We start from the raw sequence: 24,963 nt of genomic DNA on the forward strand, positions 1-24,963 counted from the left end.
CTTCAATAGTTATCTATCACTCGTCTATCTTAAAGTTACTCAATTCAAGCTGTTTCTATCGCATAAAAATATCTTGAAATATATCTTACTGTGAACTGCCTTTCCACAGATCAGACCTGTTAACTGGGCCTGATTGTGTTACCTGCTTGTTCCAATTAAGCAGATAGGTTTGATGCCATACTGTGGGCAAAACAATAACATTTCCATGGATAGTAGAGTGGTTTATTTCAAATTTTGCATTCGTTTACGTCATCTCTAACCTGCTCTATTCTGCATGATCTGGTTTTTGGCTTTGATAGCTCAGTCCAGGTATTGTCCTAAGGCTTACAATTATATTAAACTCAGAAACCCAATTTGTTCCAGACTGAAAGACTCGACCATTTTGAATTTTAGCCTTCTCCAAAAAGTATTGAAATGGTCAAGAATTCATTACGAAAAACAAAATCAAAAGTGAAAAAGTGCAGAGCTTTGAAGTCTTGGATAGAATGTGGCACATACAGACTTATTGTCTCTACTGACCAAACAAAATTTTCCCAAAAGACCCCCAAAGGCATTTCTCTTTATTTTTGTGGCTTTTAGTGGGAACAATAAGACAGGAGGAAAATAAAGCAAAGAAAGGCTAAAATGGTTTTGGTGAGGACTTGTGATGTGGAGGTGCAGTTCAGTGGAGGGACTGTTTCCTCTCCTCTCTTTGTGATGTGGGATAAACACATTATCCTCACTGTTTTGTTTTTATGGCTTTTGTAAGAAGAGCAGGCACATTATAATTAGAAAGGCTTTGCACACTAATGAGCAGGAGAAGCATGGGCTACTGAAGGATATTACATTTACTCTGTGTATACAATAACAATCAAGAGGAAGTGTTTGCTTTTTAATAGTAGTAGTGGTAGCAGTAGTAGTTGTACCAGCAGTTGTTGTAGTAGTTGTAGTAACACCAGCAGTTGTAGTGGTAGTAATTTCAGCTATTGCAGTGGTAATACCAGTAGTAGTAGTAGTAGTAGTAGTAGTAGTAGTAGTAGTAGTAGTAGTAGTAGTAGTAGTAGTAGTAGTAGTAGTAGTAGTAGTAGTAGTAGTAGTAGTAGTAGCAGCAGCAGCATAGGTAATGACATCTCATGTACTTTTCGAAGAAATTACTTCACATGGTACTTTTTTTCTGTAATAATTGTACTTTAACTAGAGTGCAGACGTATTTGCTTGAAGCACAAAGTGGCACCTGTCTCTGGTCTGACATGGCCTTTATATAGTAATGTCTATTTTATGATGCTGAAGGGCTAGACATGATTAGCCATTTCCATAAAAATGAATCATAATTAATCATAAAGCACTGTGTGAATTTCGATTTTTTTTTTTTTGCAGCCTTAATTGTCTCACTAATTGAGGAGGAAATGAAAATAACCCAATTAGTCTTTGGTTCTAAGTGTTTGGGATGAATCATCATTTGAATGATTTTGAGCACATAATCTTAAGTGTGTTTGGAATTAAGAATGAATAGAGACAGCTGAAATATACACTGATCACACATAATATTATTACTTTTAATCTCACCCTTGTGAAACATGGGACATGTGAAATTACACAGTTAACACATTTTAAAATATGCAGTTCTTATTAGGTGTTTGTATACTGCCTACTGATGACCAATCAAAAGTTTTACAATTTGGGATGGGACATTATCTCATGCCACCAGATCTTGTGAGATAAAATTGCCAAAAGATTGTGCACAAAAGTAAAAAAAAAAAAAGCAGTGCAAAATATTACTTTACGAAATATTAAATTAAGTCAAATCTAATCTATGAGACCAAAACTTTTTCGTCTCATCTTGTGGAAATTGTGTCCGGTCTCACTCCTAAAAGCAATAATAACTATAGCACAGTTATAGAGTGGATGTCATTTTGGCTGCACAGTGGGATAAATGCATATATCTTTCCATTTATTTTAAGATATTCACTGTTTTCTTTTTAATAAACTTGGTGCGCAATGATGCTTCAAACTGTCTGCTTTAAAGCCACAAAGACAATATTTTCCACAGCATTTATTTGACAAAATATCCTTTTGCAATAACCCTCAAATATATTACTTTCAAACCTGTGTGTAAATTACATAGATTTATCTGACACTCTCTTTCTCTCAGTTCCTCTCCCATCTGTTTTTTTAAGATCGTTTTCTTGGCATCTCTCCGTAGTGGTTCATTGTTTGTCTTTTGTGTATTTTGAGATCTTGCCCACAGTTGCTTATATAGCGCCCACACGCCTCACAGATCAGCACAACCCAGAATGCATTGGTTTATGAAAACATCCAGGCCGGACATGAGTGACTGGGTTTGCCAATTACATGCATGTTTGCCTTCTGGCTTGTTTTGTGCCGCAAAGAGTGATTCTGCATCTCTGCCAGCTGCGCAGTGATATCCATATTTACTATGGTATTTGTGCATGTTAAACCTTTGATAAAGTGCTGTTTCTCTCTTTCACGTGGCAAAAATTAAACACTTAATTATTATTGCCGTATCTATGTACCAAAAGCATGGTTTCTTTTAGTGCAGCACAGTAGAGCGCAAAATTATAGTTATTGAGATCTTGACTAGAAATCTGCATATTTCTTGAAACTAAATACACCAGAATGAGACCAAGGTTCAAGTAATGTAAAAGATTTTAGTCATAATTCTATTTATTTAGTCCTAATATCATGGTTTAGTTTCGTTAAGTCTGTGTAAGGTGCTGTACCTGATTTTTATGTCTTAAAAACTGTTTGCAGTGGTCCATAGTTATTCCTCACTTACCTTATACTCCACAACGATGAGTTTTAAAGAGCCTATCACAACTTTCAGAGATGTTTACCTTCACTGTAAATCAACAACTACCATGCTAACCACACACTTTCTGCTTCTCAGAAAATAAATGATTTATAATTAGGTGCAGACAGTACAAAGTGAACTTATTTTGACCTCAGAAGCTGCTTACGCTTCATATCTTTACTGGGGCAAGACAAAATATGCTCAAATAAGTGGAAAAAAATTGGGTGCAAGCCTTTTAAGTTTTAATTTTTTGACAAGAAATTGGGTTTTAAGACAGCCCTTTTATCATCAATGTTTTACCAATTCTTTGCTAGGTTTCTTTGTCCCCACTTAATTTTAATCATGCTCCACCTCTGGGCCCTTGCAGTTTTGCACAAAGCAGTCAGTAAACTTTGAAATGAGTTACTTTGAAGCCTTGAATGAAAAAATAACATGCTTTGTGCTGGTCTTCCCTTTGATATTCTCATCTTTCCCCCTTGAATTGTCTTTTAAAATCGACTGTCATATAGCTTACCCAGATGCCTTTATTTTAGCTTTATTTTTTGTTTAATACAAGAAGTCAAGTGAGTTTAAAATACATATCATAAAACAACACTTACTTGTCCTTGATTTTCAAAAGCAGCTGATGATGTCTTAAAATCTCATTGTGAGAGATACAAAGAGCATTTTTGTTCAATATTGTCTAAACTAAACAATACACTGTCCTCACATTGTACTGAGACAAACCTTTATCTTCTGTTTATATCATCTCAGAGTGTGTCTAGCAGTAGCTGTATTATTGGATGTTTTTGTTATTAAAGTAGACATATAGTTTCTTGTAGCAGTAGCCAATTTTTTGGTCGAAGTAAGATTAGAAATGGGGTGTCAGTGGCCCAAGTGGTAGAGGTAATCGGAAAGTTGACAGGCCAATCCTTGCTCCAAATAGTGCATTCTGTCTTGGGCCAGTGTGGGCGGTGGTCAGAGTGGCAGGGTGGTTATTTTTGTGGTCAAACCAATTAAAGGTGCACTGTGTAACTTTTTTGCCACTTGCTTGACTCCATGGATATATATAATGCTTTGCCTGGAATGTTCTCTGTAAGGATCTACATTATGCAACATTGACTCTTTTAAGTTTTAACCCATGTTATAATGTTGTTACCTCCTCAAAACATACCTGGAGTTGTGTTTTGTTTCATTGACATACAGTATGTTTGAGTAATCCTTTGTCATTAGTATGTCTATATCAGATTAAAATGTTCTGTTCCTTGTTTGTGATGAAGCAGTAGTTTTCAAGTTAAGAGCTACCTTTTACCTTCTGTTCAGTAGAAACAAAAGTGCAAAGTTGAGGGCTGCAGTCATTCAGATGATTCTAGTGAAGGTGCATGGAGTTTAAAAACACAGCAGCACACTTGCTGTATTGCCACATGACATCACAAGGTGGTTTTTCTCTTTTTTTTGAGAGAAGAACACAGCCTAAATATATGGGTGGATGTGTGTTAAACATGTGTGAATGAAGCAAAACGCATTAGTTCAATTACAGGTGTTAGCACAGCTAAAATAAACCTTGGAAAACAAGCATTAAAGCAAGTGATGATATCAGCCATAATGAAAAGGAAAAGAAAAGACAGGATACATAATACACAACAACCTAATTAGTTCATAGAATTCATTAATGAATGTGTAGTCTCTCCTCTCAGTGCTTTCTCAGAGCAGAGGTGTAACGTCGTTAGCTCATTATATGGTCCTCGTTATAATGGCATTCTCAGACACCTCCTTGTGCTGTGTAAATGTCTAGATTTTCTTCTTTGAAATCTAACTTAAAAAGAACATTTTCTCAGATATAACTTTTTTGTGTAAACTTTCTGAATCAGCAATCTACACAACCCCCACAACGCAGTGCGACGAATGACAGCCAGCAGTCCTTCTTTAATCACCTCTCTCCCTTCCTCTCTCTATCTCTGATCCCTCTCTCTATATATTGGCTCTAGCCCTTCATTAATTTCCCCTCAGTCCTGTCAGCCCATTTCCTGTCTCCCCGCTTCCCAGGGCAGATGTTTGTTATCCCATTCTACCCACGGTCCATAATGATGCTCTCTGACCAGTTCTGGGTCGTCCTGCCAGGCCCAGCTCTAATTGGTGACTCTATTTGTGCACATCCACCATGTTTTTGAGTCCAGTGCTGTTCCCCGGGGGTTTTGGCGTGCTCGTTGACATCTCTATCTCCCACAGCGAGGCAGCAGGTTTGATGTAGAATGGCATTTCCTGCATTTGCCAGCGCTGCGTGAGTCAGTGAGATAAGAATTTCCGCCGTTTCAGCGCAGCGTCACTCAATTTGGATCGTAACAGCGGTTAATAAAGTTTGAGACGGGTGATTGATTGATGCATGGATGGTGAAAATGAAAAAAACGAGAAGATGACTGAAGTTATTTCTACATAAATTATTGTTTTAAAGAATTTTCAGACTCAAGTGTTTGTTGATTTTGGATAGTTTTCATTGAGTGTCTATGACTGTAACTTTAACTACTTGAGCATTAATCAAAAAAATTAAATCATTATTATTAGTGCAGTTTTAGGAACATTAACTACCCGGTTTTGTCCTGTATCTGAATTTATAACAAATGACATCTGGTTGACTTTAGCATAGGAAGAGAAATTCAAAAAAATCAAGTTTCTAAAAAAAATACATTTTGATACTAGTGAAACATTGGTCAGAAACACTTTTTGGTCCTTTGTAATTTTTGGAATACAGATAACTGTTCAAATGGCCAAAAGGTGATTATTGGATTTTTAAAAAATTATTTTTAGCTATGCACTAATACTAAATGACAAAATTTGAATGCTCATTCCTTTTGTGTGTCTGACACACTCTCCAGCCCCACATCACAAGAGACTGAGTGAGTAATAAAACATATTATTTCCAAAAACCTGGAAACAACTGTCTTATTGTGAAAAGGTGAGACCTCTATCAGTGCTGTGCCCAGCGCCAGTCGCAGAGATGCTATAATTACTGTCAATGTGACAAAAATGGCTTCCTGCTCCAGCCTCTTATTATGCACCCGGAGATGATGCCATTGTGAAACTGTGCTTGTTACTTATCAGTTTTCCAATTGTCCAATCTACTGGGTCTTATTTTAAACCTAAAGAACAACCTGGCCTTTATGCAGGGAGGCTGTGACAATAATAGCATTTAAAAAACAAATGTTTAACAGGCTTATTAGAAAGAATGGTTAACCAAAGGTTAATTAGTTCTAACAGTTTTAAATAACTGCATGTCCCCATTGTCCCCACTATTTCAGTGCATTTGAATGAGATTTACATGAGAAGTTATAGCAAATCACCCAAAATGTCTTTAAAACCATTTTCAAACTTTCACCTTGCTGCACAGTTTCTTGAGAGTTTTTAAAAACAGCCTTCCAACTGTGATAGTGTTTGTGTGCGTCAGGGTGAGTGGAGGTGACAGGTGGAGGTGACAGGTGGACCTGAGCTGAACCTGCTCTAGACCCTCTGAGCTTTCACAATGAACCCTGAGCACAAGGGCCTGTTTTCACCTCTGTCTAATGACTCTTATCACAACTCACTGGCATTCCTCTCCTTGGACTGTACAGGGCCAAACTTTTATGTTTAAGAGCGTATTGATTTCTTATGGTCCATAAGAAATGAGTACTTCATAAAAATCTGTACCTGATTTATCTGCATCTGTTTTCAAAACATGAAAAACATTTCTTTTTTTTTTATAACCACTTTTACCAGTTTTCAGCATACAGTAATCTTACTTTGACCCCAAGGCATTTCAAGAATATGCAGTATTGAACAGTTGGACTTTCAACCAAATTATAAAATGTAATCAAAGTCAATTGTGCATTTTTTCCAGGGACGACGAGCATGCTCTTATTCTTCAGTACTGTCAGACGCTGGGAGGAGGAGATAGCTCTCCCTGCAGTCAGCCCCAGAGTCCTGCACAAATCCTACTGGCCGTGGAGAGGGAGGAGCGCGGGGACCTGGAACGCATTATTGCACGTCTCGAGGAAGAACAAAGGTAAATTTATTCGTTAGCTTGGATGGTATTTTACGACTTCAGAGTATATATTGCATAACCTGTACGCAGATTAAGCTACTGTGTATTCTAATTTGGGGAAAATGTTACAGTTACTTTAAGTGTCTATGCTCCTGGATCCAAGACACAGCAGAATAGTTTGTTATAGACTTTCCTAAAAGAATAGTCACCCAAATTTTTCACACCGCCCCCTAAATTTTTCTCAGTACTGTAAAAAATAGTCCACCCACATAGTTCTCCTCAGCCTGTCACAATATTAAGTATATAGTGATACATTCTCAGTGCAGTCTATTGTCACATTCAACTTATGGCCACAGAAATGATTGCACATCACACATACTCGGGCTAGTCCAGGGCTGGTGCCAAACTCATAAATGTCAACTTAAGTAAAGCACTGCAGCTTACAGTTGAGAGTCGAGCCGAGAGTCGAGGAGGAAGGAGAGATTTGGAAAAGGGTCCTTTATGCTTTTTATATATCCTTTTCAAATAGGATTCCAGTCTAAAAGTAGAGGTAAACATGAGTGGATATTATATGGCACTATATAGTGCGGCTGCAGGAAATCACTTTTAAAACCGCAATGTATTACCATTATTCACTTAAGCACAATAGACTCGTATAAATCTTTTGTTTGGGGTGTAAATTGATTTCAGTTTATGCATAAAAGGCTTTGGGCAAAGAATAGTGTGTAAGTTAGTATAAAAATCCATATTGCATGCTGCCTGATAGCTAACAGAATGGATGGGACAAGGTCTCGTTCCACAAAATCTTGCAACTTAAAACTGACACAAGATTAGGCACACATGGGGAAAAAAGTGTCTTTACATGGGTCCTGCACAAAAAAGGCTCTTTGCTCTTGAGAAGGTGTAGTTCCAAAAATGAAGTGCTATTACAATCACAACGAAAATATAAAATAAGAAGATTGTAGGGGAACTAAAATGCTCAATTTATTTGTTTTATATTATGTTAAAATCTGCTCTTGTTCTCATAGACTCAGTCTCGACTCATATCTGGAAATTGTAGCCCGTCCCATCCCTAAATAGAACATATACAAGACTGCCTGGCTTCAAGATTTAGACTTAGACTTAGACAAACTTTATTGATCCACAAGAGAAATTATTTGGACGCAGTAGCTCACACATAACAATATATTATAATAACAAAGAGAAACATTTGAATGGTATAATAAGTTCTAAAGAAGTAGCAGAAATAGCAAGAGACTAGTGTCAAATAAGGCATAATCATATACAGTAAATTTATATGTACAATTAAAATAAAATATAGAAATATAGTAATAAAAATATATCTCAGCTATATACAAGAGGTCATAAGGAAAATAGTGCAAAAATGAGTGAGTTGTTGTACCGTTGTTCCCAATTCCCAGAGAGTTTACTGAATGTCTCTTCTCTCATCCAGTGAAATCTGCAAGCAAGAGAAATGATAGTAAAATGTTATAAAAATGGTAAAAGTAACACTCCAATTGTCTATAATATAACAATTTTGAATACCTGTTGCTTCAAGGACTCTGCAGAGGGAGTACGAGCAGTTGAAGGAGCAGCACGGTCAGAGGGGGGCACCCGAGGGCCCCTCCTCTCTCCCGGACGAAGCAGACCTGCTCGCTGAGGCCAAACTACTGCGTCAGCACAAGGGCCGTCTGGAGGCGCGCATGCACATCCTGGAGGAGCACAACAAACAGCTGGAGTCACAACTACAGCGGCTCAGACAGCTCCTGCACCAGGTATCACTCCACAGCACTGCACACGGCACATCTCATCTATATTCATGCACCTCCACCTCAAAGTATAGTCCCAACTCATGCAGAAAGTTAAAACTGTTAGACTGTGACTGTGGAAAATGTTTTGGGTTTGTGAGCTTCACTGATAACATAATTGCCTTAAAAACTCACTTAAAATTATAATTTGAGTATCTATATTGGACTTGAGGAGTAAACAAAAAAGTATGAGCATTAAAGTTGATAAAAATAATGTTTAATTTGTTTTGGATTGTCCCTTTATTATTTATACCCTCCAAACTGGCACACTGGAGACTTAATGACTATTCTGTGCTTACTGCTTACAGCCTCTCAATATGCAATCATCAAAACCAAATGTATTCAGGCCAGAGGCTGAAAGTGTCTAATATTAACAATACACATTATAACAGCACGACTCAAAGCAAGTCATCCAAACAGCTGACATTTTTGTCCTTGTAATCTGTCGATTAACACTCTTCTGGTGTTTTGGTTTATTTTTTTCTAATCCTTTTTCAATTTTCTCATACATCTGCAAAGTTGATTTTTTTCCCAGTCTGTTCTTTTAGTTCATTAGGTTTGTTTTGGAGCAGCAGCAGGGCGCTAATCGCACTTCACACACTTCGCTCACATACACCAGCTGGTCTGCTTTCAATACCGAAAAAAAAAACGGGCAAAATAATAACAAAAAACGTTTTTTAGTAAACAAGTCCAAGAATTATTAAGTAAACGTTTCTTAAATATGCAAAATCATTGGCCATTTTCTGCAGACCAGCCATCATGCTCAAATGAACCTTTTTGTGGTTGGTTTCAAATGTTTAAATTTTGAATGTGAATATGAATACAAATCCCGTCATAGCCTTTCAGTGCAGGGGTCTAGCGTCTGTGTCCAGCCCTGTCAATAGCCTCCACATTTGTTTATGCTTGCTCTAATTGGCGCACTGAGCCAGGGGGTAAAGTGGTGCCAAGAGAGAAGTGCAGATGTCTAGAGCTGCTTTGACAAACAGCCATCTCGGTGAATCAGCCTGAGTTAACACTTAGACAGGTATTGGCTCCGTGGCACTGAGAGAACCAGTCGTGCCCCAGGAAACGGGCTGTCAAAGCATCAACAAACGTGAGGAGGCAGGCACTCTCTGTATGATGCAATCTGTGAAGGTGCACCTGCCTATACAGTTTGGAATGCTCTTTGCCGTTCACTTAAAGGTGCGCTGTGTAGCTTTTTCTGGTGGAGGGTTCACCAATTTGCCTGTCTCCATGTAATGTTCTGCAAGTAAGAACGTGCATTTTTAAAGGGACAGTTCAGAATTTTGGACATAGGGGCTCATTTCCTTTTGAGCCAGAGTGTTGGAGACATGTGGAGACACTTTTTCAAATATTCCATCCAGTCCTTGTATGTGCAGAGGTCGCTGGTGCTAGGCTAGTGCATGTCAATGGCCATAGTTAGCCTGCCACTAAAAACAGTCTTACCCACTCCACAAAGCACCGGAGGCAAATCTATTATTACGCCAGACTATCCATGTATATGTTTGCGTCAATAGAATAACGTTTGAAATAAAACTAACCTTGCATCGCACGAATCGTCGCATGTTGAGGGACTATTTTCTCACATATCAGTCCGCCGCAGCCAAGCTTTCTATCAGGAAGTACACCTCACTACTGCTGCTCAGACATAAATCCTTCAAATGCAAGGTCGGTTTTACTTCTAAAATGATTCTATCAGCACAGACATTTACATCAACAGTCTGGTGTAATAATAGATTTGCTTCGAGTGCTTTGTGGAGTGGGTAAGACTGTTTTTAGTGGCAGGATAACTATGGCCGTTGACATGTGCTAGCCTAGCACCAGCGACCTCTGCAAATACAAGGACTTGATGGAATTTTTTGCAAAAAGTGTCTCCACACGTCTCCAACACTCTGGCTAACTAGAAAATGAGGCCCTATGTCCAAAATTCCAAACTGTCCCTTTAAAGGTGTATAATGGTTGAAAATGAAGAAATATTAAGGGTCGTTTCCATAGTAATTAATAATTCAAAACTAAATATTATATACTGGTAGTTTTGAATGGTTGACCGTCTTTAAAATGGCACCATATAACAGGAAGCTGAATATAAACTACTTGGGTGTATTCCAGGCAAAGCAATATAATCTCAATGGAGAAAAGCAGTTGGCGGACCCCTGGTGCACCAATAAGAGCAAGCTAAACAAAATGGGTTGTACTCATAAACTGAATATATAAATGGACATAGCTAACCCACTTGCTGCCGTGCTCCAAATAGGAAGTGAGAATGGGCACTCTTCTGGTCTCATTGACTCTAATTCACTTCGTATTAAAAAATCGTCACTCCTCTCTGTAACTGCTGCTGTCAGGCTCCCCATTTTGGTCTTAAAATGTCGGTATTAACCCGCTCTAGATGATCCTGGTGTTTTATTTCGCTGTTTTATCCATAAATCAATTCCTATTCCTAATATGAAACTCTGCCTCAAATTTTTATCTGCTAGCTACTAAACAGCATAGTTCTATCATGGTAAGAGGATGGAAATGGCACTGGGAAAACAAGTAAATGCATTTGCTGCCCTGTTTATGCGTTGTTATTATTATCTTGGTAATTTATAGATGGTCATTTGAAACTGGGTTGGCATTATAAAACCAGGAAATATTACATGGTTTAAGTCATGTGCTACCATAAAATTAATTTGTTTGTGGTTAATAAACAGTAGTATTTGTTTTGTTGTATTGCAAATGACAGTAATGGCTCTATCTCATTATAAAACATTCTGGCCCCACACTAATGTTTTCTGACAATCTGTTGCTAGTTTTCATTACTTGGATCTTTTGGCAAATTCCTCCAATTATATCATGGTGTAATTTTAAAGTAATTTTGACAGAGCTATCTCAGGCCAGTACCAGCCCTCCCCGCTATAAAAAAAAAATGTGTACAATGTCATATTTTGTTTACTATTGACATAAAACCACCTGTACCCACACAGACGTCAGAAAGCTAAATAAGAACTGGATTTCTGACCGGAGGTCCCTGGAGTCCTGCCCATATGTCAAAGCACCTCAGCCCCAGAGCCGGCCAGCAGCAGAATAGCACAGCAACTCAATAGCCCATATCAAACCCACTGCTGAAATCTGACCGGCCCCCGACCCCACTATTCTCAATCCAGCCTTCACAGCTACTGGGTGTTATAGCTCACCACAGCTACAGGCAGCAGAAGTGGAAAAGAAGTATAAATGAATTAGGCTGCAATGCTAATATGGGTTAAAGCTTTATGCTGGATTTATGCTGGATTATGCCCAGTGTTGGGAAGTAGCTGAATGCATGTACCGAGAATACGTATTCAGAATACTCATTTTGAGTAACTGTTTTACTTTTTCATTTGGAGAATTTCAGAAAACATTTACTTTTCCAAAATCAAAGGGGGGTACTTGATCACATGATTTAGGCTTCAAACTGCATGATATTAGTGAGAAAAACAGAAAACATTGTCTGTATGTGTAATTTTTTCCTTCTCCAATTAGGTACGGGAAATGCATAAACAGTCAAACAAATATAAAGCTGTTTTTAATACTATGTTGCATCTTTACGTTATAGTTTATGTCCAACTCTACGTGAAAGTATTCTAAGTATGCAGAATATTGTTCTCTCATTGGACCATGTAATGGAATATGTTACAAAATACATTTTAATGTAGGTATTTAGTATTTAGTAACTAAATACATTTTCAAAGTATTCTTCCCTTCACTGCTTATGCCACAAATGCCACTACAAACATTTGAAGAGTTTCCTTATGGACAGTGTAACATGATGGAGAGGCAGTACCTACACAGAAACAAAATGCAATGGTACAAACTACTGAAAGCACATGAACAGAAATTGAATTAATTATAATAGTAATATTATAAAAGTAATATTATTGTCAAAAATATTGGTAATTTGTGCTTAATGGTGTGCTATGTACCTTTTCTGATGGAGGGTCTGCTACCTGCTTATCTCCATAGAGATGTTATTGCTTTGCCTTGAATGTTCCACAGTATTGCATTTAACTTACCTAGCTTGCATTTAATCAATATTCATGGTGTTTAATAACATGTATTCTTTCCATGAGCTCGTTCCTTTTCCATAGATAAAACCTGTAACTTGGCCTAGTGGTACGTTTATTGCTATACCACGGAACATTCTTCACAAAGCAGTTAAATCAGAAAGTTTCACAGTGCACTTTTAAAGTTTTTGCATTGGAACATTTATACTTAAAATCTGATAAGACACGATTATCATACCATTATTTTGACATTTTCACAAGTAAGTGTAGACATTGCCTCTCTCAGTCCTGGATCAATAATCTTCTGGCAAGAATTGACATTCGAGACAATTTATTGATGCTACCACAGAAGGAAAACGCTTAGAGGAAGAAGTCAGCAAAAGTTTGTACTGAGTAGTTTCTAAATATTCAGAAATGCAATTCAAACCTGCTTTATTGGCTCATTATTTAACTTCAGTGCACTCAAGATTCTGAAATGGCTCCTCTCCACTTGCTCTAAACTCTCATCTCTTTCGGTGCTGTAATAATAATCAACAGTGGACTTGTGCCAAAAGCCCCACTCCCTCTCATCCTCTGCAGTCTGAGTATGAATGACAGGACACTGGAGTCATCCTGGGCCCTGCATAATACCCGGTTTGTCAGGTGTGTTTTCTGCACCTGACAGTCTCATTGTGCACACTTTTAATATGCCATGGCTAATTTTGGACCTGTCACCAGTCTAGCTAATCCTAAGTGGAATAATTAACTTGAAGTGCTTTTCCTTTTTCTCTTTTTCTCCCTCTCTCTTCCCTTTCTTTCGCAGCCGGATGCAGACCTGAGGGTGAACGGGGTGTCATCGTCCCCTATAGCGCAAGGAGCACTTAACGACAACTCAGGTGAGAACTGAGCTGGCAGAGTTGCTATTATTACTGCTGCTACTACTACTATTACTACGTACTCTGGTGATTTATCTGTCCTGTGGGATCTGTTGTCATTCTTCAATACAAAATCTGGAAAAAGGGGACACTCTGTAAAATAAATAAAAAATAAAAGAACTGTACTATTACATTTAAAGAAGACATATTATGCTTTTTCTAGTATGTAGTATTAAACTGTAACATAAGTAGATGGACTAGCAAAGTTTATTTATATGGAACAATTTATACACACAGTAATTCAAAGTGCTTTACAAAAAAGAAAGTCATTAAAATCATAATACAAACAAATCAAAATAATCATCATAAAATAAACATTAAAAGAAAAGATAACTTTTTTTTATTTTGTTCATTCTAAACAGAAATTTCGTTAATAATAGAAACTGATCAAACTGTTCAAAGTGTATTTTTTAGAAGTGCCTTTTGGGAGCTTACATGTATCACTTGTAGTCTTATTTTTTTAATATTTGCAACTAATTACAGTTATGTGGATAGAGGGTAGGTGAAAACAAGAATTTTCTGATCATTTAAGCCTTGAATGTGATACAATACAGGTTTACTCAGTCATCCAAATACAACTAAGAGTGAGCTAATGAGTTAATTAAAAGCTCATAAGAGTTGATTTTGTTTAATCCTTAAAAGAAAATTAGCAGGTGAACCTGAGAGAAAATCTTAGTAGGAGAAATGGCAGCACATTTTCAAGTTAACAGTCTTTTAAATGCTACTAATCTGGCATTATTAACGTATTCTGCGAAGATTTACTACAGGAAATTGCTGCTGTTTTTCTACAACAATATATTTAGGTTGTGAGTTTATGAATAATGTCCTTTTAAGCCCAGTGAGTTTTCCAGAATGATGGTATTGAAGTCTTTTTACTGCATGCTGGTGGATAAGTATCTTCAAACCTGTTGCACTCAGGGCTTTGGTGGGTTGCCAGATAATCTTAAATCCCTCCTCTCTCCTCCCTTCTCTATGTGTGTATGTGTGTGTTCAGATGAGCTGCTGGACTCCCCCAACAGCAGCTCTGACCTGGCAGATGTAATGGAGCAGATTAACAACTCCTTCCCTGCATGCACTCGTAAGTTTTCCTCCTCCTCCCTCTCTCCCACTGTGCCTCCACAGATTTACTAAGATGATTTGAGAATGTTTTACGGGTCCGCACTAAACATCACAGCTAGTTTATGTAAAGTTGAAGTTTGCAACCAGAAGTCATGGTTCCAAAAGTTTGAAGTTGTCAAAGTTTTAATAATAAAAACTGGTTCTGCCACTTTCTTTCTCCGTGGAGATGTTATTGCTTTCTTTGGAATGTTCCACAGTGTAGCATTTATTCAATTACAAGTGTTTTTGTTACTAAAAGATTACTGTAAAAATTATGCATTCTACTATGAGCCAGAAGTTTGGACTTGCAAGTCGTGACTTGGACTACAGTCAGACTTGAGTCACTATTGTTAGGATTTGACTTGACTTGATAAACTAGACAAAGACTTGGGACTCGACTTGGACTTGAAGGTCAGTGACTTGGGACTTGTCTCGGACTTGAGCCCTGTGACTTGAGAAGACTTGATGCTTAGAAGAGTTGACAAATTAATTAAGCACTTTTAAATCTTAATTCTTTCCTTTTTGACTGTAATAATTAGCACTCTTGTCAAGGCATTTAAAACAGAAAAATTTGCATTTCTACAACTTTTATATAAATACTTATATATAAATATACCACAGCTTTTTAAGAACAGTTTAATTTAAAAACTATATAAACTGCAAAAATCTATGATATATTTGGTACTGTAAAGACTTGAAATGACTTGAAGCTCAAAGCAGATGACTCGAGACTCGACTTGGACTTGCCTGCCTTTGACTTGAGACTTGACTCGGACTTGAGGTCAAAGACTTGAGACTTACTTGAGACTTGCAAAACAACATCTTTGCTATGAGCATTCTCACCACTCCACAGGTTTTACTGGTGGATTGGCCTGTTGGCATCACCAGCTTGTTTCCATGTAGCTAGAAAAATATAATGCCGTACTATGGAACATTCTATCTATACAATAGCATCATTATGGAGACAAGCAGAGAGTTACATGGTGAACCTTTAAAATAATTACTAAAACAAGGCTGCATTTGTCCAATTCAGGGTTTTGATCAGAGGTTTTAGTGAGTATTTTATTGCTATGTGGTCCTATAGTGATTTTGTATCTGATGGAAAAAGCTTTTACCCCGAAACTAGATTATAGTTTGAGTCAAGGTCTAAGTCAGACCGTAGCATAAGGATGCACTCTCATTGGACTCTATTATGCCCTGGTTATTGCTTGAGAATCATAAAACTTCACAGTTGAGTATTTCAGCAAATATTAACTTCAAAGATATAGCGACTGTCTCCAGTGATAGTGATTTGAAGTTACAAGGGGAGAATCTGTGGCTCTTTATTTCCACGATCAAACACCTTGAGATTCTGGTTGGGCTGATAAAATATTCCACTTCCATTCATTCCTATTGGACTCTCCTCCCCCTGTCCTCACATGTCCTCTGGCTCCCATCTCTAATACGCCTTTTACACGGTCCAGTTACAAGTGGACACTGCGCTCCCTCCAATGCCTCAAGTGCACTTTGAGAAATGTCCAGGGATCGGGATGAAATCTTGCCTGAATGTGAATGAGATTTTGAACTATAGATCCGCCATCTCCAGTGACCTTCCAGCTAAAAGCAAAGAGCAGCCAGACCTAATAGCCTCTTGATAAATAGTATAATGTAAAGTGTATTACAGTCAAAGAGTGAGCGGGGTGGTGATAAATATAAATAAAACAGACATTGAATTATATTCAATTTAAATCAAGAATGAAATCTATCAGAGTTTGTTGTCATTAGATCATAAAATAAATCTATTAATGATTTATTAAATGTTTATTATGAATGAAATAAAAGTGGTTCTTCTATTTAACTATATTTTTAAAGAGCCCATATGACATTTCTGATCTGTGTTGTAATGTTGTTTCCTCATCAGAAATATACCCAGAGTTGAGTTTTGTTTCATTCACACAACCTACAAACCCTGCATACTTGTGTTCTTTTCTCAAACGTAAAACACTCTGTTCCACCTTATGATGTCATGTGGTAATACAGGAACTGCTCTATTGTGTTTTTAAACTCTATACTCCTTGACTAAAATCATTTGTATAATTTCATCATTTTAAGCTTTGGAAATCAGGATTAGTCAAACGTGTGATTGAAACAGGTATGTTTTTGATGAGAAAACAACATTCTAACATGGCTTAAAGCTCACAGGAGTAAATTTTGCATAATATAGGACCATTAACAGAATAAAATGCTCACAAAATGACTCAGTAGCAGAGTGGTTAGCTTTCCTAGTGGATAAAATTCAACAGTAAATTCTCCTTCCAACCAAAATATACTACCAGTTAGCATGTATTCCGTTGTCAGCTGACCTTGTTTACGGCGAATAGTTGCTGAGATACGTTTTTTATCGTCATGAGTCTATAAATTAGTTTGACCCAGTCCATGGCCATAAACACACACATAGATGTCTTCAAGGTTCGCACCTCAGTGGTAAAAGGATGAAATTAGAACTAAACCAGAACTAAACCAGGTCTAAATCAGGACTAAACAAAGAGAAAGGACTGAAATTGGGCATGAACAAGAACTAAACCAGAGCTAACTAATAATCAGTGGTGGAAGTACTTAATGCTGTTACTTTAGTAAAAGTACAGATACTGGAGCAAAATATACTCAAGTATAAGTAAAAGTATCACAAGAAAAAAAAATTAAGTAAAAGCATTAAAGTACCAATTTAAAAATGTACTTAAAGAGTCAAAAGTAAAAGTATTTTGCACAGATTTTGAGATCTAATAAAGGGTTAAATGTATTGATTTTGATTTTAGCTGAATTTCGTTCAACAACAAATGTGCAAATATAACCCCCTCAGACTTTCTTAGACAATAATAAAAAATACTTTTACTTTTCAGCCCTATAGTGGAGTGGAAAGTGCATATATATATATATATATATATATATATATATATATATATATATATATATATACTTTTAAATGTACAAAAATTTGTACTGAACTACAGTGCATTACTACTTGAACTCCGTTACATTCCACCACTGCTAATAATAAACCAAACCTTTATGGTGCACCTTAGTATCGCCCTGGTCTGATCATTGCACAAAACACAGTCACCAGTGGCAGCATAATAGTGATTATAATAATATTATGCTTGATGCGTTCTGCACTTTCTCACCACTGCTTCTCTCTATAGCCCTGTAAAATGAGTTATAATGTCAGAATAATTACGTCTACATGGATTTGCACATGAAAAGCCTGCAGTCTCGTAAAAAGTTTGTGTCGGGAGTCTGCAAACTTTTTATTAGGCCTCATCTGAAGCTCTTTTAAACATTTTTCATATAGCCTTGAAGGATTTTTGATTAACGGCATAATTTGTTTTCCCGATTCCATCAGGAAAACCTTAAACCTTCTGATTTCTTATACAGCCGAGTTTGAAAGAATATCTACCTCTGGGGATGTTAACCAAATAAAAGAATGAAACTCATTTTGTGCAGTGAGTTAGAGCACAGCGGACTTCAAATTGCGTTCAGATTTTAAGTGGGAGCTCCTATGAGGGCTTTAGTTAAAAATCCATTCTAATCTGGCAGACGATGTTGCTATTAGCGTTTGGTAACAGCCTAGCTCCGAGGCCGAGCTAGTGATATGTGGGACTGTCCCTGAGGCAGATCATGTTCTGTATTTTCTAATAGAGTTATGAAGTGTGTAGAGCAAGTGTTAAACTGTGCTTTATGTCCCTCCACAGCCCCCAGTCTCTCTCCACGACCACAGGTAAGAGCTTCCTAAATTAACTTCGGTGTACTCACAACTGTCTGTACTCAGATATATTGCCCCTGTCTTTACTTTGGAATGGTGGTCAGCAATTACAGAGCTAAAACTTTTTATCTAATACTAAAAACTATAGTTCAAGTGGCTTTCGAAAAAAATCACAGTGAGATATGTGCGGCACTTAATTGGATTGTAAAAAGTAATACCCACTAATGAATCAATAATAAAACTAATACTGGTCACATCTTATTGCTTTGCCCTAGAATGTTCCACAGTATGGCCATAAACTTTGCTTGAGTGCTCTCTCAGGTGATACCACCAGGCCGAGTTACGGGTCAGCTCTGTGGAGAGGCAAGTCCCGCTCTCACTTGTAAGAATGCTTGCTAGGCGTTTTTGATAGACCTGTTTAATTCAATACTGTGGAACATTTCAGGCAAAGCAATGACATCTCCACGGTGACCCTCCACCAGGATTGGTATTTATGGTTTATTTTCCCAATAATTCTACCCCAGTCCACTCTTAATTTATTGTTTGTCCTCCTGTGTGCACAGCTATATTTTGAAGTAATTGCAGCCTAATACGCACTAATGCACCCTTCGCTGGCTCCAGTCACTCTCTGGGGTGTTATAAAGAGACAGTTATGGGTGTCTGGGGACGATCATTAGCACCTGCTGTTACCTGTCCTCTGGGGCCAAGGTGCACTGTGGGTAGGAGCTGTTAGCCGGAGCGTAATTACTTGTCTGCTCCTGTTCCCTTCGTTTTTGAGTTCACGTGACCTTTACGTCACACGCACACTGCCCATATGTGTCTGTTTATTTTTCTCTTGAAGTAAACACTTGAAAAAGCTATTTATTCCAGCGTGTCATGATCTCCACGTCGCCACAAGCTTTTATCCACTTATCATTAAGAAGATTGTGTCTTTGTCAGCCATCGCACAATGCCAAATCATTTCTTTTGAGTGAACGGTTTCGTGTTGATTATGTTTTACAAAATTTCAACCCTTTTCACCCAGACTTCAAAGTTCTCATAATTATAAGTAGCTCATTTGCTAGCTCCATTTAGGCCCTTTTAGCCGGTCGCTGACACGCTCGGTGATAGTTACAAGTACACAAGAGGGTAATCAAACATGTTTTCAAATGTCTTTACCAAATACACAAATACAGAGAGCTTTTGTCAGATACCAAATTATTTCACTAACACATTTTAAGTAATTTGCTACTTGTCAGAAAAGTAGTTATTAAGTCATTTAAACTGGGAAAGATTAATTTTAAAACACTCATAATTTTGTCTTAAAGCTGCACTATAGGGACCTACCACCCGCTTTTCTCCCCCATTGCTTTGCCGGGAATATTCCACAGCATGGCATTAAATTTATACTTATAAATTACTACTTAACTATCTCGTTTACAGTTGATTTTTGTGCTCAATAATGAATTGCAAAACATGCTTTCTTACTATAAACCGGCTTGCCTCCCTATTGATCTAATCTGTAAATTGGCCTAGGGGTGTTACCTACTTGTCTCCATGGAGATAGATAGTTTTAATGCCATAGTGTGGAACAATTTAATAACATGTGGTTGGTTAAAAACTAAATTTGACTTCTGACAAAACTAAATAACACATCATATTGTAATGATTAAGCTACGTTAAAATAATTGAATTACAGATGCATTTCAATATACTAACAACAAGGATGTAACAATAACCAAAATATCAGGATATCGTATCGTCAAAGTTCTCACAATAATATCGTGGACCATCACAATATATTGAATTACAAGTCTCTTTGCTTAAATTAAGAGTTATGGTGCAGCAATAGATTAAAAAAAAAAGACAGAGGGAACCACATAGACCATGATCCTTTGCTCCATTTCAGTGTAGACTACAAGAAGAAATAACAGTTCTAAGCACTTTCAAGTCTTAGTTCTTTAGATTAAGTCTTGTCAAGGCATTTTAAATATCGTACTGTGAGATGTATATCGTGAAAATATCATACCGAGAGTCTTGGATATCGTTACATTCTTAATCGTGAGCCTCCCCACCATATCGTGAGCTTTTCCACGATATCGCAATAAATATTGTACCGTGAGGTTCATACCGTGACAATATCGTATTGTGAGACTTTGATATCGTTACACCCCCCACTAACAATTTATATTAACAATGTATTTATTTATTTATTTGGAAATTACACAATTATGGAGCAACTTCCTGATGATTGTCTCTCTGTCTTGCAGGTGATGTGATTGTTAGAGGGCGCTGTTGTGTTTAGTGACTGTCCAGTCGGCTCAGACCATTCTCATCCCCAGTCCAGACTCTGAATCCCAAAGACCTCCCAGGACCAGGACCGCACCCAACACTTTGTCTCGTACTATGCAATCTGTACCTTTCCTGGACAGTTCCACATTTGGTATTTGTGATTTTGTTTTAGAAATGCAGTACTCAGATATGGGGGTATGTTTGTACAGTCCAAAAAATATCTTTGTTTTACCTGTTATCTGTGCTTTGGGATCGTGCTCCTTTTATGTTCTGGGAATCCACTGTTACATTTTACGTGTTTTCCGTTGCTTTGTATTACCCGGAGATTCCAATCATTCATCAAAACTAGAAGCTACAGTCTGCGTTCCTGTTTTTGGGAACGTTACCATTCCGGAGAGAGGCTGTCATCTGCTCTGTTTTGAAAATAAATCTCGTGGCATGCTTGATGTCAAAACTCCCCCTTTAACGCATCGATGAACCGCCAAAACTTTGTCAATTTGTTTTGTAAAACGTTTCCCTTCTGTGCCTACACAATCTCCATACTACGTGGAAGATGGGACGATTCAACTGTGTACAAAAGAGTAAAAGTTTTGGAGATTATAGATTTAATTAAAGCTGATCAATCATTATTTAGTTTTTAATATATGTTTGGAAATCAGAGGAAAGCCATGATTGCCTTGCTACCTCAGACTACGTAGACACAGTTTTGTTTGTAGTGGTTTATAGACTCCACGTGAATAATGGTTTTTAAGCTTAAGTATCTGTACGCGGCATCAAGGACAAGCTAAAGATGTACCAAGTTGTATTCCAATGGGTCCTGCTGACGCTAGCCTCTTCTGTTTGAGTTGTTTTAACCACTGGCCTTGGTGCACCAGTCCCTCACTGCGTTGTGTCTTCGTGCTAAATGCTACTATCCTGTAAAACTTGTGAGACGGACCACAACACTACTTCTGAGTTTTGTAGTAATAGACTGGAGTAACATGAACTGAGCGTAACCAAGGCAGAACTGTGTCATCTCCTGAGGTATGTAAAATAGTCTGACCACACTACATGTAATATGGCGATGTTGTTTTATTCTGAATAAATTTTTATAACAATGAAATATGTGTGGAATTGCTTCTTTGGTGATTCAACTGTACATTCTATAGATACAACCACTGTCACTGTTATTACTGTTTTCAAGCAGGTCTCAATATTCAGCATTAAAGGTGCACTGTGTAACTTTTTTGGTGGAGCGTCTGTCAAATATTTTTCTGGAATGTTTCACAGTATGGTTTTAAACCTTTCTATCTTCATGGAAACCAAACCAGAGCAAGTTGCAGGTCTGTGGATAGGTGACCCCACTCTTAGTCAGAATGCCTGCTTTTCTAGGGATTTTTGAGGAGTAAAACCACCTGTAATTGAATAAATGTAATATCATGTTATACTGTGGAACATTCCAGTCAGAGAAATGCCATATCCACAGAAACAAGCAGGTGACGACCCTCAACGAAAAAAGTTATCACTGTAAGGATATAATTGAGACCAAGAATGACTTGAATTCTTCTAAAAATCCTTGGTTCATTGGCTTTTTTTTTTTTTACCTTGGCTACTCCACAATCATCAGGTATTGATACGTTAATGTGTTTGTTTCTGATTTGTAACACCACACTGAGTTATCAAAAAAGAAACTAATTTGAAACTCAGGTAAGCAAGTATCAGTTCTGCAAAATTTGGACAAACTTTTATTTTCTGTGTAGTTAAAAAACTAAAAAAAAAAATAGCAAAAAGTCAAATCTAGCCAATTTAAAATGACTTCAGTTAAGAAAGTTTTGTCTTGATGCAAGTAAATTTCTTCTGACAAGTAAAATTATCTACCAAGACTTTTTGCACTTAAAATTAAAAACAAAATCGAATGTTGCTCAAATTAAAACAAACAAACTTGTTCCACTGGTAGATAATTTTACTTGTCAGGCTGAATCTTAAATCAAGTAAAATGTTCTTTGTAATTTAAGTCATTTTAACATACAGTATTACCTTTTGTAGTGTGCTGTTATTCTTAATAACTAATATAAGTATTCTAGTATCACTTTCACCACACTGCCAGCCGGTGAGTTTAATTCATTGACTTTTCCCTTAGTTTCCATTAAGAGCTGCAACTGAACATAAAAATGTACAAGATAAATGCACTTCCTAATGCATTGCAGTCTGCACCCTCCTGATTCTTGCATTAAGTGTTAGAAATCTAAGAAACATATGCCTCCTCACATCATCTGCAGCCAGTGTGACCCTCTGCTTGTTTATGGAGGTATTGATCTCACAGTGAGGGGCTGCATCACATTTATACATTACCCCTGAACATGGGGTGCTGCCACGACTACTGTAGATGAATCATAAACACTAATTAGCTCAGTTTACCTCTATAGAGTTCAGATTTTTTACCTATTTTTGTTTGCTTACTTTTGCTCAAGAGTTATTTCAAAATTTGTCTTCCAAATACAAAAGCTACTCTAAAAATCCTCTAACAGACACATACAATGTACACACTTTTGTTCTGATATGATTTAGCCCATAATTTATCAAATGTATTGCCACACCTTGCCAAGAGCTGTTTTACTGTACTGCTTTACTTGATTTATCCTATATTGTAACTACCAGTATACAACCTATGCTAAGCTTACCACTAATAGTGTCATCCACAAAGGTCTGAATCCATGTATCGTTTGTTTGTTTTTCAAATTAAAACCAAAAATAAGAAAACAAAAAAGCAACTATTTTCTTCATTAATTCTAAATTAATGAAGAAAAAACAAAATCTCTAAAACCAAAATGAAAAAACAGATTTTTTTTTTTCAGTTTTCGATGTTATGTTTAATTGAATAATGGAAAAAAACGGATAACGACTGTTTCTCGTTTCCGTGACTTAAACTGCGAATAAACCAAGACTGAATCAGAACTAAAACAGGACTAAAACAGGACTGATCCCAGGACTGTCGGGACGGGCTAGAAGACTGTCGAGTGATCAGGACTGAGACTGTTTTAGACCTGGTCCAGTCCTGTTTTAGTCCTGTATTAGTCCTTTTAGTCCTGTATTAGTCCTGTTTAGTCCTGTTTTAGTCCTGGTTCAGTCCTGGTTTAGTCCTGGTTCAGTCCTGGTTCAGTCCTGGTTTAGTCCTGGTTCAGTCTGTATGCGGCGCAAAAGTTTGGCATCGCAGTGTAAGTCATGGAAACGGGAAAGGGCCACTATCCGTTTTTTCCATTATTCATTTAAACATAAAATGAAAAACTGAAAAAACTAATTGTTATCCAAGACATACTGCCATACCGGCTTGTAAACGCCTGATCCCATCAGATCTCAGAAGCTAAGCAAGCGGGCCTGGGTAGTACTTGGATGGGAGACCACTGGGAATTCCAGGTGCCACATTGAGCGCCAGTGGCAAAAAAACTGTCGTTGTATCCTTAGGCAAGACACTTCACACACATTGCCTAGTATGAAAGAGGTGTGAGTGTGAGTGATGGTGGTGGTCGGAGGGGCCGATGGCGCAGATTGGCAGCCTTGCTTTCGTCAGTCTGCCAAAGGGCAGCTGTGGCTACAGTAGTATCTTACCACCACTGAGTGTGGAGTGACTGAATAATGAACTGTAAAGCACTTTGGGTATCTTGAAAGGCGCTATATTCATTCATTCATTCATATAATGAAGAAAATTGTTTTTTTTGTTTTCTTATTTTTTGTTTTATTTTGAAAAACTAAAGAAAGAATGATACACGGACTGGTCTGTTTTATTACTTTAATGTTTTGAAAAATATTACTGAAAGCATAGTAGTATAAAATTTAAGTTTACTTAATTGCTAGAGCTAAATTTCTTACACATTTGTATTCACGCTTGCACATGTCACATTGAAACTACAACTAAACCAGAACTAGAACTGGATCAAACTTAATGTTCATCAGGGTTAAACTGGGCCAAAAACACAAAGTTCACCACGTTCCTCTCCTCCGATTGTCCTTCTCCATTAACACACTTTATGTCAAGTACAGCCCTTACAACAATTGTTCTATTTTTCTTTCACACTTCACCGATACAACACTAGATAATTGGGCTAAGGGCCATTTTTACTCCTCCTCCTCTCACACGCTTTAATTGGCCTCTTACATAACATTCCACCAGAACCACAATGTCTGTAAAGGCCCAAGAGTTTGCATGGAACATAGCAACCAGCATGTAAGACATTAGTGTTTTTGCTGCTTCTGTTAAAGTTAGGTTTCTCTGGATTTCATTATTTGGATTTTTATATAACGTATATTAATTTAAAGGAGCGCGATGTAACTTTTCTGGTTAAGTGTGCA

At 37.3% G+C, this 24,963-nt stretch overlaps 1 protein-coding gene and 1 pseudogene across 1 annotated transcript in view; both read left to right on the plus strand.

The window, feature by feature from the left end:
* The window catches only part of LOC110168858 (dystrophin), a 184,188-nt gene extending 162,449 nt beyond the window's left edge, over positions 1-21,739 (plus strand). Inside the window, 6 exon segments of the mRNA XM_020934382.2 lie at positions 6,642-6,806; positions 8,344-8,560; positions 13,418-13,490; positions 14,524-14,607; positions 18,356-18,381; positions 20,616-21,739. Of these exon segments, the coding sequence (XP_020790041.2) occupies positions 6,642-6,806; positions 8,344-8,560; positions 13,418-13,490; positions 14,524-14,607; positions 18,356-18,381; positions 20,616-20,624 (574 nt within the window). The 3' untranslated portion in view covers positions 20,625-21,739.
* A 2,187-nt stretch (positions 21,740-23,926) lies between these two features.
* On the plus strand, positions 23,927-24,042 carry LOC129407752 (5S ribosomal RNA; annotated as a pseudogene).
* Positions 24,043-24,963: the final 921 nt, after the last annotated feature.

This window comes from Boleophthalmus pectinirostris, unplaced genomic scaffold, assembly GCF_026225935.1.
Source record: "Boleophthalmus pectinirostris isolate CB_2022bp ecotype Guang Dong unplaced genomic scaffold, ASM2622593v1 HiC_scaffold_13, whole genome shotgun sequence".
Lineage (NCBI taxonomy): Eukaryota > Metazoa > Chordata > Actinopteri > Gobiiformes > Gobiidae > Boleophthalmus > Boleophthalmus pectinirostris.